Here is a 15,252-nt window from a genome sequence, read left to right as displayed (position 1 = left end):
CACTACAAAGACAAGATATTTGATGTTCAAGCTCTTAAACATTTTTTTTTTGCAAATAATAATTAACTTAGTATTTCATGGCTCCAACGAGTGCCAAAGTAGTTGGGAAAGGGCATGTTCACCACAGTGTTACATCACCTTTCCTTTTAACAACACTCAATAAACCTTGGGAACTGAGGAGACACATTTTTGAAGCTTTTCAGGTGGAATACTTTCCCATTCTTGTTTTATGTACAGCTTAAGTTGTTTAACAGTCAGGGGTCTCCGTTGTGGTATTTTGGGCTTCATAATGTGCAACACATTTTCAATGGGAGACAGGTCTGGACTACAGGCAGGCCAGTCTAGAGTGCGGGTCACTCTTTTACAATGAAGCTACGCTGTTGTAACAAATTACTTGGTATTGTCTTGCTGAAATAAGCAAGGACGTCCATGCTAACGTTGCTTGGATGGCAACACATGTTGCTCCAAAACCTGTGTGGACCATTCCGCCTTAATTGTGCCTTCACAGATGTGTAAGTTGGGCACTCATACACCCCCATACTATCACAGATGCTGGCTTTTCAACTTTGCACCTAAAACAGTCCTGATGGTTCTTTACATCTTTGGTCCGGAGGACACGACGTTCGTTTCCCAAAAATAATTTGAAATGTGGGCTCGTCAGACCACAGAACACTTTTCCACTCTGCAGCAGTCCATCTTAGCTGAGCTCGGGCCCAGAGAAGCCGGCGGCGTTTTAACTTGCACTTACAGATGTGGCGACAAACTGTAGTTACTGACGGTGGTTTTCTGAAGTGTTCCTGAGCCTCATGTGGTGATATCCTTTACACACATGTCGGTTTTTGAGGCAGTACCGCCTGAGGGAACGAAGGTCCGTCATATCATCGCTTATGTTCAGTGATTTCTCCAGATTGTCTGAACCTTTTGATGGTATTACAGACCGTAGATGGTGAAATTCCTAAATTCATTGCAATAGACCGTTGAGAAATGTTGTTCTTAAACTGTTTGACAATTTGCTCACGCAATTATTCACAAAGTGGTGACCTTCGCCCCGTCCTTGTTTGTGAATAACTGAGCATTTCACGGAAGCTGTTTTTATACCCAATCATGGCACCCACCTTTTCCCAGTTAGCCTGCACACCTCTGGGATGTTCCATATAAGTGTTTGATGAGCATTTCTAAACTTTATCAGTATTTATTGCCACCTTTTTCAACTTCTTTGTCACGTGTTGCTGGCATCAAATTCTAAAGTTAATGATTATTTGCACACACAAAAAAGTTTATCAGTTTGAATATCAAATATGTTGTCTTTGTAGCATATTCAACTGAATATGGGTTGAAAATGATTTGCAAATCATTGTATTCCGTTTATATTTACATCTAACACAATTTCCCAACTCATATGGAAACAGGGTTTGTATATATACACACATATACATATATCCATTCCATTTTCTACCGCTTATTCCCTTTGGGGTCGCGGGGGGCGCTACAATCGGGCGGAAGGTGGGGTACACCCTGGACAAGTCGCCACCTCATCACAGGGCCAACACAGATAGACAGACAACTTTCACACTCTCATTCAGACACTAGGGGCAATTTAGTGTTGCCAATCAACCTATCCCCAGGTGCATGTCTTTGGAAGTGGGAGGAAGCCGGAGTACCCGGAGGGAACCCACGCATTCACGGGGAGAACATGCAAACTCCACACAGAAAGATCCCGAGCCTGGATTTGAACCCAGGAGTGCAGGACCTTCGTATTGTGAGGCAGACGCACTAACCCCTCTGCCACCGTGAAACCCATATACATATATATATATATATATATATATATATATACACATACATACATACATATATACATATATATATATATATATATATATATATATATATATGCCTTGCGGCAATTCAAGGAAATACGGTATATATACACACATATATATAATATATGTATTATATATGTGTGTACATATACATATATATACACACACATATATAATACATATATTATATATATGTGTTTATATACCGTATAAACAAGGCATATAGTATGCGCCTGCCTTGAATTACTGCCTGGTCAAACTCGCTTCGCAAAATAATGAGCGCATGCTTGGTTTTACCGCCTGGTCGAACTCGTGACATCACGAGTGACACTTCCCCTGTCATCATTTTCAAAATGGAGGAGGCTGATTTCAATACCGGTAATTTGAAATCGCATAAAGGGAAGAAGATTAAGAGCTATCCAGTAGGATTTAAGGTCCAAGCTTACATCACACTCAAATTTTTACTGCATACCTTTGGTAAGTGCCGGAGTGAGAAGATGTTTTAAAATAATTAGCGCATGCTTACTTTTACCGCATGCCTTTGGTAAGCGCAGAAGAGGATTTAAATTAATTAGCGTCCCGGCAGCAATTCACGGAAATACGGTATATATATATATATATATATATATATATATTTACATATATACAAACATGTGTATATAAAGATATATGTACATATATTTATATACATATATACACACAGACACATATACATATATATATATACACTAGAGATGAGCGGTTTGCGGTCTCATCCGCAGAGTCCGCGGATAAACCGCGGGTCGGGCGGGTGACATGATGAAAAAATAGATTTTAATTAGATTCGGGCGGGTGGCGGTTGAACCATCCGGAGACATTTGATATGCATGGGATCGGTATCCTTTGCCATTCAAAGAGCCATTTAAGACCCGTGTCACAAAGCGAAGAAGACAATAGGAGATGCTATTATTCTCTAGAATGACTGCCGGCAGTCACCCAGATAATAAGTATTAGGGCGTGCTATGAAGCCATTGGCTTTGTCGCCTTCTACAGCAGGTACGATCTGCTTGTCAGTCCAGCATCATGTTGTGTGTGGCTTCCGCAGCAACACGCACACGACTGCAAGGCATACTGGGTGACACAGAGTACACTAATGGTTGTGATATAAACAATTTTAACTCTCTTAGTAATATGCCCCACGCTGTGAAGCCACACCAAACAAGATTGAAAAACACATTTCGGGAGAACATCCTCACAGTAACACAACATAAACGCAACACAACAAATACCCAGAATCCTTTGTATCCGTGACAAGTCCTGACCACCCCCCCACCCCCCGTGCGTCGGTAAGGTGGGCCGGTTTGGGGGCGTAAAATATATTCAGGAAATATCATGGATACAAAGGATTTTGGGTATTTGTTGTGTTGCGTTTTTGTTGTGTTACTGTGAGGATGTTCTCCCGAAATATGTTTGTCAATCTTGTTTGGTGTGGCTTCACAGTGTGACGCATATTAGTAAGTGTTAAAGTTGTTTATATCACAACCATCAGTGTACTCTGTATCACACAGTATGCCTTTCAATCTTGTACGTTTGATTGCGGAAGCTGCACACATGTTGTCAGACTAACAATCGGTTTCGTTCATGTTGTTGAAGGTGTCAAAGCAATGGCTTCACAGCACGCCCATATTCTTGTCATCAGGATGAACGCCAATTGGATATTCGTGAGAACGTTAGCAGCTCCAATTGTCTTCATTACTCTGTGAAACAGGTTTAAATAGCTCTGTGAGTAATAAAGGTGGCCGACCTCTGATGCATTTCAACGAGCAGTTGGCGGGCGGGTACGGTTCTGATAAAATGTTGGTTCGGGTGGACGGCGGGTGGATGATGACTTTGGTGATGTGGTTGCGGATGATATAATTGCCTATCCGCGCACCTCTAATATATACACACACACACATATATATATGTATGTACATAGATATACACATATATATACACACACACACACACATACATATACATATATATATATATATATATATATATACACACATACATATAGTGCACATTTAACCATTATTGTTATTATTTAACTATTATTGATTGATATTAGTGCGTTTAATTGGCCTAACATTACAGTATACAGTTGTTTAAACATACTTACATTGTGGAAGCCATATTAAAATGTAATTGTTTTACATTATTACAAAATAACACACAAAACAACAAACATGACAGCATTATCATGAAGTTCTTTTTACTTGCAGTGTATATATACTGTATATATATAAAAAAGTCACAAGGCAGTGACATCACCATACATAATGTACAATATAGCAGCTCCAACAATAAACATCTCATGACAGGCATTAATAAACAATATCTACATTCAAAACATGGAATGGAATAAGTTATAGCGCTATACAGTCATCTCTGATTATAAACAATATTTTCTTCAGTTTTTTTGTTGTTGTTGATTGTAGTGAACAGATGACACAGCCGAGGAGCCTGACAAACAAACAAATACGAGTCTGGAAAGCTGATGGCAAAAACATCATTATCCAACAGTGATGACTTAACTGAAAGGACACAGTAAAAAAAATAAGATATTAGAAGTAAATCTGACTAAAGTAGGTGTTTTTTCCTTACAAATTAATAAAATGTGTCGGAACCATTATCAAAGGTTTTGAATTGTGCTTTCACTGTGGGTGACTTGATGCAGGTGGTCCCCATACTGTACACTAATAACTGAGATCAGTCCTGCTGGCCCGTTACCTCTATAACTTCATCTTATGTTATCCAAATAAACATAATGCATTTCGGTATGTATCCTCTGCTACTCACATTGGACGGGTGTGAGACTTTGGGTGGGGGAAATCTGCTGGTTTCAATGCTGACAAATACATCACTGACAGCCACAAGATGTTCATGAGGGAGGAAGGAAGGCGGCGGTGGGCAGCTCAGGATTTGCTGTCGGAGACCGGCGCGCACGTCTCGCTGGAACTTGACGACGTGCTGAGGTGTTCTGATCCACTGCCTTCTATTTGGAAAGTAAATTAAAACAACATTTAGCACACTTGAATGAGAAATGATGGTCGATAAAAAAATAATTTAAAGCCAGACTTTCCTCATTTGAATTAATAGGAAATATATTTTGTCGTAGAATTATTTAGACAGCAACATTATTTTATTAAATGGTTATGTCTTCATACACTGCCACCACCTCACATGAATTTGAGCAATTTAACACAAAATAAATATTTAATTTACCATATTCATCTAAAAAAGATTGTGGTGGCTGACCAATATACAACTTAACACCATATCGGTGAGGATCTGGGTAAAGGTGCATATCAACCTGTTTACGATGACTTTACCTGCAGATTTGAAAGCATCACCTTCATCATAGAAAACACTAGAACTTAGCTTTTGCATCTTTTTAAGCACAATTTGCACATTCTAAACGTTACCAGTGTGACAGTTTATTTCTGTAGATAGCAGTTGACTTTTTATTGAAGCATAAAGTTTTGGTTTTCCTTTTTTAAAATGCTACTGTGAACGCTTAAAGAGAATTGAAGATATACTGTACATAACACTATGTACAGTATAACTATGTATCTTTATTATACACTTGAACCTTGAAATTGTGTCACTGTTAGGGCCAAGCGATGCAAGCAGTGCAGTGATCAACTACATCCAGCAGTGCGCCTTGCACTTCATTGATTAAGGTTTATTTGAAATAGGGACATATACAAAAAACATAGACATCTGAAACAGTTATCCAATGTATGTTTTTAGTGTTTGTAGCCAAAGCTAATTTACAACACTTGTCCCCAACAACAACAACAACAACACAGATCCAACATCATTAAAACAGGAAAATAAAAATAATAAAGAATTCAGGACTTCAGGATCTTTCGAACACGTCAGGTAGATCCAAACCAAACCCTCACTTAGAATGTACATCATTAAAGGCCTACAGAAATTAGATTTTCTTATTTAAACGGTAACACTTGATCATTTCGCGATAATGCCATATTTTTGCTGAAAGGATTTAGTAGAGAAAATCGACGATAGAGTTCGCAACTTTTGGTCGCTAATAGAAAAGCCTTGCCTTTACCGGAAGTATGTGCGCGTGACGTCACGAGTTGGAGGGCTCCACACATATTCACATTGTTTTTAATGGGAGCCACCAGCAGTAAGAGCAATTTGGACAGAGAAAGCGACAGTTTCCCTATTAATTTGAGCGAGGATGAAAGATTCATGAATTAGGATATTGATAGTGAAGGACTAGAGAAAAAAAAAAAAAGTGACGGCAGTGGGACCGTTTCAGATGTAATTAAACACATTTACTAGGATAATTCTGGAAGATCCCTTATCTGCTTATTGTTTTAATGAGATTTTAAAGATTGTAAAGACATACCTCGAGGTGGGATGGCTGCGGTGAACACGCAGTGTCTCAGAGAGAAGCCGAGGAGGCAAGCTCACAGCTGTCTTTAAACAGCTGCTGCAGGACGACGAATAATCCAATGATTTTTCCGGTAAGATATATATCACAATTTCCCCATCCACAAACATGCTGGTTGACATAGAGAAAACATGTTCGCTTGACCGCTCCGCTGCACAGCAAAAAAAGAAACACCGCCTGTGTCTCGGTGCTAAAAACAGCTGCAATCCACCGCTTTCTACCAACAGCATTGTTTTTTATAGTTTCCATTATTATCCATCCATCCATCCATTTTCTACCGCTTATTCCCTTTCGGGGTCGCGGGGGGCGCTGGCGCCTATCTCAGCTACAATCGGGCGGAAGGCGGGGTACACCCTGGACAAGTCGCCACCTCATCGCAGGGCCAACACAGATAGACAGACAACATTCACACTCACATTCACACACTAAATGAACAAATTGCAAAAGATTCAGCAACACAGATGTCCAAAATACTGTGTAATTATGCGGTTAAAGCAGACGACTTTTAGCCGCGAGTGGTGCAGTGCTAATATTTCCTGACAGTAAGGGACGTCACGCGTACGCTTCATCATTTCGCGACATTTTCAACAAGAAACTTGCGGGAAATTTAAAATTGCAATTTAGAAAATTAAAAAGGCTGTATTGGCATGTGTTGCAATGTTAATATTTCATCATTGATGTATAAACTATCAGACTGCGTGGTTGGTAGTAGTGGGTTTCAGTAGGCCTTTAAGTGTCCAGTAAGTGCACTACATATCTAGTTTTCCTTTCCTATAATTGAATATTGAGTACCTGAGCTGGTGAGGGACTGGCATGACTTGGACTTGTCGATGAGCGTCATCAGATTAGCTGTGGCCATCCAGCCCTCCATTGATGTGTTCAGGTTCCGCACTAACCTGGGTCGAGTGCCGCAAAATCATCATCATCATAATCATCATCATGATTCGTGACTCATAGTGTCTTATGTTGCACTCACCACTGTCCATCCTCTGCTTCTTTCACCAGCTGCACCACGTCTCCGCTTTTCACTGCCACGTCTTGAGTGGAAAATTCTTCATAGTCGCCAGTCACAGTGTATTTACCAGCACACTGTTTTACAAAGACACACAGTGGTATTATTTTTCTGAATCATAAATTGTCATCTTTGAACTTGTATTTTATTTTTATTTTATTCATGTATTCTATTGTATTTTTTTTTTAGTTATATACATATATTTTTACTTCATTAGATATTAATTTTAGTTATTTTGAACTTATTTACACAAAGAAATGACACATTTGTTTCCAGTGACGAAAAAAAAAAAACATGTCACTGAGAAGCATTAAAAATGTAGATTTCCTATCACAAATTAATGTTTTATATTTCAATTTGGACCACTAACTTTCAGTTTTTAATTTTGATATCCATACACCAGATGGCGCTACTTATTCCCATTAAAAGAAAGCAGCAGCAGTCAGCATTTCTTGCCTCGCTAATGTGTGTGCTGATATTTATGCTGTTTTAAAAATGTTTTTTTTTTTAGATATGTGAAATAAAAAAATAATTACTTTTACATTTATATTTAATATTTCCATTTGAACCATTAGCTTCAGTTTTTAATTTCTATGTTCGTACACCAGATGGCGCTACTTTTTCCCATTCAATGCATTTCTTGCCTCTACTGTGTGGCTGCTATTTATGTTGTTTTAAACATTTGTATTTTGTTTTAAACAAAATACATTTTGAATAAATAAGAACTTTCAAATGTATCTTTAATATTCTAAATTGAACCATTAGCTTTCATTAAGTTGATTAATAAGTAGCCAACCAGGTAGACTTGACAGGTCTGCCTGGTTGGCCACGCCTATAAGAACAACTGAGAGGCAAAACATCAAAGTGGTCAGGTGTGAAGAAGACTGCAGATGACAGTCGAAACATGTCAGGTAAAGATTCCATCTAAATATACCGAAAATATTGTCTGATTACAAGAACATTTGAAAGAGCATTAACTTTCAGTTTTTGATTTTGATCTTTGTACACCAGATGGCACTACTTTTTCTCCATTCAAAGCATGCAGCAACAGTTCATATTTTTCTTGCCTTGCTACTGTGTGTGCTGCTGTTTTTGTTGTTTAAAAAAAGTTATATTTAAAAACAAATACATTTTAAGTAAATAAAAACTTTTAAACTTATCTTTTTTAAACCACTAGCTTTCAGTTTTTAATTTTGAAGTCCATCCATCAGATGAAGCTACTGAGATTTTTGTAGTTTTGAAATAAACTAAAAAAAAAAAAATACATAAAAAAAAAAAAAGAAGAAGACTTTTAAATGGTTATAAAAAACATTCCGTAGATATATTTTTCTGGTTAAATTAGTCTTTCACTTTAAACAAGCCAGTCTTTTAAAAGAAAATATTTGTTAATATATCTAAAGCCGTTTTGGGGAAGCTAAGATTTTTTGTTGTGAAAGTGCGGATAATAAAAAAACAAACACCTGAAGGCATCTAGGCATACAAAAAAGAACAATATTTTTCTGCTTTTGTTTACATACAGTTATTACATGCTATAATAAGTGCAACATAAGTCATATTGTCCTATAAAGTTAGATACCGATATACAAAACTATGTTTTTGTTGTATGACAAAAATATGAACAAAATAGTGAATCATTGCTTGTATGAGAGGATTTCTTCAATTCTATGTTTAGAATATACCATCAGGTTGATAAAAAACAGCTGCTGACTTTCGAGACCCCCCTGTCTTAAGGGTAATTCTATTCACAGCCTTTTTTTCAAACATTGTGCTTATTCATTTCAATCTGTGTGTGAGTCACCAGCTTCTTGCTGTTGTCGTCTTCGGGGTCTGAGTTAAGAGGCTCTTCGCCACTGGAATAGCCTTCATTTTCCTCTGAGGCGTCTAGCGATAGAGATGTCTTGTTCCAGCCTTGAGGGGATGAAAAAAAAGCATGGTAAAAAAGCGGTACAAGGGGAAAACATGTGTGCTAGACTTGAGGTGAAATAGGTATGAGGCCGGAAATTGAAGGAAAGTTTGCTATCCAATTTCAGATGCTTTTGAAAGTGCGTCTTAAGAGATAATATATGGTGGTGGAGAGGAAGAGAAGCATGCTTACTGTACCTTTGAAGCCGAATGGCGTCGGGTCACTCTGGCGCTTGGTCTTGTGATCGGGGCTAGTTGGAGATCCTACAGATATTTGGTAAAGAAATGCATATGTGTTTAAGCACACGGAAGAAAATACATTCTCCAGATCTTAACTAGGGAATCATTAGTCTACTTATTCTTCATGTTGTATGGCATGATTGATAATAACACTGCGAGTAACTTTCTATTTTAAGTGTCTGATTGTTCTGCAGTACATGAAGCTACTGCTACAACTAAAACAATGCTGTTTTCTGTAATTACAACAATGGTTCTATGTTGTGCGATATACTTGTTTATGAATGTCCATGAGGTCAAAGAGACCCACAGTTTGTTTTCCTTTCCACTTTGCACACCAAATCAGTAATGTAATTTTAAAAACAAGTTGTTAGTTCATAAGATTCTCCTCAGCTGTTCTTGCGGGTTTTCTTTAATTATAACATTTACAGTACATTAGGGGCCTAATCTACTAAAGATTTGCGTGCAGTAAAACATGCGCAAACTTAATGGTGCACGCTAAGCTGATTTACTAAGCTAGTGCGCAATGGATTGTGTCTCTTAAATGAGGAACATAGAGAGCACCATTCCATTAAGTGTGTCTGTCTTCATGAATATGCAGACTACATGTTGATTATCAAAATGTCCACTATACTGGGAGGGGGGGATGCAAATATAATCATTTGGCGTTTGTAATAAGCGAAGACTGAAAGGTTATTCATATTTAACATGTTTTAAAGGCGTGTGCAAACTGGCACAGTTACACACAAATGGCCCTGACAAAGGAAGAGATTGCGCTGCAATAAAAGACTGTCAGATAGAAAAATATTACACATTTTGTCTACTCGGCAATGCCATTTTTAAATTTTTTAGCTGTTTGATGAATGGAGGCTGAATAGAGGCAGTAAACACCAACATTTATTCAATTGATTCGTTTTGATGTCTGCTTGTGTTTTTTGGCATTCGTTTTTACATGGATACACACTATGTATATATATATATAAATACTTTTCTTTTTGCATCTGGATGCGCTTCCCACAACGCACCTTTGGTGTGCTAAAAATAGGTTGTGTTGTTTAGATTGCACTTATAGATTGTTCAGAAAAGGTGGTACGGATTACCCAGCTGGTATTCATTTGACGTTCAAAATACAAAATAAAGTTCAAAACACGTCGGTTAATATTTCCATCCATCCATCCTTTTTCTACCGCTTGTCCATTTCAGGGCCGCGGGGGGTGCTGTAGCCTATCCTGGTTGCATTTGGGCGGTAGGCGGGGTACATCCTGGACAAGTCGCCACCTCATCGCAGAGCCAACACAGATAGACAGACAACATTCACACAGTGGGGCCAATTTAGTGTTGCCAATCATGTAGTCACAGGGAGAACATGCAAACTCCACACAGAAAGATCCCGAGCCTTAATATTTAAAGATAAATAATTGCGGAAATGTTGACAACATATCAATAAATCAACAATGACATTTGAAAAAGATCTGTACGTTACTGTCACTCAATATATTGTCTTCATCCATGTTGTTTTGAAGTGATTTATGTATGATGGTTGACATTATTTTACGGACATTGTTTTTTATATATAAGAAATCTGTAGGTGAAAGAACATTTAATTACATGTATATTGCAACAGCTACTTCGCCTATTAATATAGGCTCCTTTCTTGTATATATAATACTACAATTCGCACAAAAAGTTGCATTAAACAAGTGTATTCAAATCATGGAATATTTGTATCACTAATTCATACTGTTTGAATTGGTCCTGTAGGTTTCATATTTTGTAGGCTTTTTTTTTTTTAGCGCCTGTAGACACCACTTTTGCACTTGTTATCAATTGCGCACAGTCTTAGTAAATTCACTTCAACAGCACAGCACACCCACTCATAGTACACACTATATTAAAATTTGCACACACTGTTAGTTGGGATCTTAGTAAATCAATAATAATACGAATAATACTAATACGAATACTTGTATTCGGTATAAAACAGTACAAAGAGCACGACTGGGTTATGTTTAGGGAACAAAAGATTCCTTTAAATGGCGCGGTTAACGTGATTATAAAAGGCAAATTTCACGCAGGACGCATGTTGATCTGATTTTGATTTTGATGAAAAAAAAATAACCTGCAGTTACCTTTCTGGGTTTTGAGGTTACTGAAGCCCTGTAAAGTAAAGCGCTTTTTAGCCATGGCGGTTCTGTCTGAGGTAGGGCTTGTGGCTCTCTCGTCTGACCCAGAGGGAATGCAAGACAAAGGGAACAGTGACATAAACGAGAGGAAGAACAAGAGGAAAGGGGAAAGGTAAGGGTTAAAAACAGCAGGAAGGTATCATGAGGAAAGATATTGATCAAGACAAGAGGCTGAACTAAAGTAGTAATTTGTATGCATGAATGAATTAGGATTTGAAGTTGCTCACCTTTTCCTATCGACTTTGGCGAAGGAGAGGAATTGGCATCGAGTTCTCCTTTTTTCAGACTCCTCTGGCGCATTTTGAAAGGACTGCTGCTGGGGGAGAAGAACATGTTAAGAACATCACTTGGACACAGTTAGTTGTGAGTGTGTTGCAGATGTACCTAACGTTCTCTGGACCACTTGTCACAGTGGGACCTGGAACACATTGATCTGGCGCCCTCTGCTGGCTGGCCTCTGTAAAATATGAAGTAAGAACGATAGTGAGGTGGATAAAAAAAAAAAAAAAAGATCACAGAAAACACATTTGAGTTTTTTCTTATGTTATTTAAATAGCTAATAAGGATTCTAATTGTTATTTCTGTTGCCCTTACAGAATACGATTGTATGTTATATTTAGCCATTGGTACATCATCTTACAAGCTTACAGCTAATTCTTATTGTAAACATTCAGGTTACGGGCTTCCTAAGCGCTAGTTGACATGGTGAACCTTGCAAGATCTGACCCATTCATCTGGTTTTACTCGCTAAAATTTGCTTTTAGCGAGAGATGCACATAACTTTGTTTTCCAACCATTGGAAAAGAGAAAGTAAGTATGGAGGACAGTGTTGAGAAGAAAAAGCAGATAATATTCATTGAGTTAAAAAAATATATAATCAAAAACATAATTTGATGTGTAACCGACTTGACAAAGCAGTTCGGGCGTAGCACTGCTAGTTTGCACCATACTGAAGCATAACGAGTCCATAACGAGAGCCAAGGACATTGAAATCATATCTGAACAGCAGACATTTATCCATTAAAATATGTAAAAAACTGCTGATAGTGCTTTTGACAGAGAAGCAGCTTAAAGTACCAGTAGAGTAGAAAAACAAGTTGCCTCTATATTGAAGCTATTTTCATATATATCTGATTTATTACACCAAAACACTTCTGAAGTTTGCAAATAAATAGATACGATCAAAATAGTATCAATCGCACAGAGATTACAAAGCAATTTTGACAGATAATGAGGAGGCCTGTCACGTGATTGTGTGACGCTGCACTAGGAACCATATATCCCTTCCCATCAATAACAATGCTAATCAAGCAAACTTTGTGAGAACCAACAACAGTTACTTTGGGAAAAAATATGATTCAGGACCTTATATTTTTGAGCCCGGAAACAGAGAGGCTGAGTAGTAAGTTTTGGAAGCCGATCGCAACCAGGACACAGTTTCATTGTGACACGATAGCACCCACAGCATTGCTAGGTGCTAAATATACAAACTAACTATAATAAACCATAATAAAATAACCACTTACTGTAATATTTCTACTCTAGCTGGATTGCTGATTGACGGGACGCTCACATAATTCCGTTTGGATGAAGATTCAATCACAATCCTCACAAAGGGTTAAAAAAAGTTATTGCAGGAAGCCTCTTTTGATGTCTTTTTCGCTACCTCGAGGACATGAAAGTCGACCAGCCTGTCAGACCATGGCCAAATTTGTCTACTACCAGGTGAGAGATGCAGTAGTTATAATTTAGAATTTGAGACAAAGTAAAAGCAGTCACCAACATATAATGTGTTAACAACGGCAGTGTAAGCGAGCATTAGCTCACTGCTATCAATCCGCTGCTTAAATAGCCCATATACGTTGCCGCTTATAATAACAATATCACTCACATTTGGTTAATTTTCAGGTCACAACATGTAAATGGAGTATTGTTGAGGATTTCTGGATGTTTTTAGAGAGAGTATAATGAGCGCAACAGAGGACCCTTGATCTGTTGACCCAATTGTTAGCTATTTATTTACGATTTAGAATGCATAAAATAGCCAAGCGTATGTGTTCTTGTCTTCGAAAAGGATTGTGAATGATAAACAGCACATCTCTTTAAAAATGTTTGCTTATTATCTGACAACATGGTTGGAGTGCAGAAGCGTTACTCCAGTTACGTAGAATCTACAGAAATAACTTAAGGTGTTCGGAGCGGAATATTCAAGATGGCTGATTAAACTGGTGGTATTTTGTGATGTTTTAACTGTGTTTTCACATACTTTGCAGATTGTAAATACAATTGGATATAGTTTAATGCAGTGGTCCCCAACCACCGGGCTCGGTGGTTTATTTTTTTACATTTAAAAAAAAAAAAAAATATATTTTTTTAAATTGAATCAACATAAAAAACACAAGATACACTTACATTTAGTGCACCAATCCAAAAAACCTACATTTTTCATGGCAAAAACCTCCCTTTTTCATGAAAAATAAAAAAATAAATAAAAAAAAAGATCCCCCCTCCGCCGCGGGACAAATTATCAAACGTTGACCGGTCCGCAGCTACAAAAAGGTTGGGGACCACTGGTTTAATGGATACAATGAAACACAAATAAGCACATAAATTCAACTTGTTTTTCCACTCTACTGGTACTTTAAAGGAAATAAATGCTGCACAGAATTATTACATTACCTAATAAAACTACTGTCGTTGTTAGAACATTCTATGTTATTGTTTTTATACAGTACATTTTTATCAAAATTTTAATTTTCTTTTAAAAAACATGTTAAGATAAAAAATGTTACGCTTTTTTAAATTGATTTTAATTAATTTCAATGGGTGGTGCTGCATCACAGTACCAATTAAACTGGTATCCGAAGATACTATACTGTATGTCAGTATGGTTTTTGCTTTGAAAAAATAAAGTTATTTACAGTTTCACTACATAGTGCCCTTGCTTTTCAAAGTAAACTTTTGGAACAAGCAGGTGCTTTCACAGTAAGAGTACCCTCTTTACCTCTGCACGCCTCCAGCTGAGTGGTCAAAACCTTCCTAATCTCGTTCACCCAGGTGGTCTTTACTTCAGCAGTCAGGGCCTAAAAATGTCAGAGTAACAAATAATAAAAAGTTGAAAAGTACAAATTGTATTTTACTTGACCAGCGTGGCTAATTAACATCATCCATAGCCGTACCTGTACAATGAAGACCTCTTCTCTGGAGTTGCTCCAGATTTCAAACTTTTTATCTCCTCCTTTGGCGTTCTCTGTAATTCCCACAGCGTTCATCTGTTGTGGCAAACAGACAAGAGAAACGTCAACCAATCAATAAAAAATCCTACTATGCAAAATGCGCTTACACTGAGCGACTGCTTGAAACTGTAGGAGGGAGCTTTCTCGTAGCCCTCCCCGTTCTCCTCTCTCTTCTTGCAAAAGAGCAGGGCCTTCTCGTGCAGGAAGAGGTGCCTTTGCATGGGCTTGAAACGGGCCAAGTCCTTGACCTTGACGTGGCCCTTCTTGTGCTCGGTCCACACGCTGAACGAACCCTGCATCAGCAGCTTGCCAAGGTCACCCAGGTTCCCCTGAAGAAAATAGGGATTAAGTAGAGGCTGTTGTAGTTCTCTCTGGGATTTAACATATATCCTATTTAAAGTTTATTTAGCAC

The 15,252-nt window shown here is 37.8% G+C and overlaps 1 protein-coding gene across 10 annotated transcripts in view; it reads right to left on the bottom strand.

Moving 5' to 3' along the window:
• Positions 1 to 4,037: 4,037 nt before the first annotated feature.
• The window catches only part of LOC133538060 (guanine nucleotide exchange factor DBS-like), a 62,287-nt gene continuing 51,072 nt past the window's right edge, over positions 4,038 to 15,252 (bottom strand). For 6 of the 10 annotated variants that reach the window (XM_061879336.1, XM_061879334.1, XM_061879338.1 and 3 more), the window contains 11 exons: positions 14,948 to 15,169; positions 14,784 to 14,876; positions 14,609 to 14,687; positions 11,989 to 12,061; positions 11,832 to 11,920; positions 11,551 to 11,643; positions 9,383 to 9,448; positions 9,081 to 9,190; positions 7,247 to 7,359; positions 7,063 to 7,166; positions 4,038 to 4,842 (listed from right to left, as the gene is read on the bottom strand). In XM_061879336.1, coding sequence (XP_061735320.1) covers positions 4,763 to 4,842; positions 7,063 to 7,166; positions 7,247 to 7,359; positions 9,081 to 9,190; positions 9,383 to 9,448; positions 11,551 to 11,643; positions 11,832 to 11,920; positions 11,989 to 12,061; positions 14,609 to 14,687; positions 14,784 to 14,876; positions 14,948 to 15,169 — 1,122 coding nt within the window. In that variant the 3' untranslated portion in view covers positions 4,038 to 4,762. The remainder of the gene's footprint in view (positions 4,843 to 7,062; positions 7,167 to 7,246; positions 7,360 to 9,080; positions 9,191 to 9,382; positions 9,449 to 11,550; positions 11,644 to 11,831; positions 11,921 to 11,988; positions 12,062 to 14,608; positions 14,688 to 14,783; positions 14,877 to 14,947; positions 15,170 to 15,252) is intronic. The other 4 variants (XR_009802924.1, XM_061879330.1, XM_061879332.1 and 1 more) reach the window with 4 other exon arrangements.

This window comes from Nerophis ophidion, linkage group LG19 (genome assembly GCF_033978795.1).
Source record: "Nerophis ophidion isolate RoL-2023_Sa linkage group LG19, RoL_Noph_v1.0, whole genome shotgun sequence".
Classification (NCBI taxonomy): Eukaryota; Metazoa; Chordata; class Actinopteri; order Syngnathiformes; family Syngnathidae; genus Nerophis; species Nerophis ophidion.
Note: the sequence above shows the minus strand (reverse complement) of the source record. Positions and strands in the feature narration are given on the sequence as shown.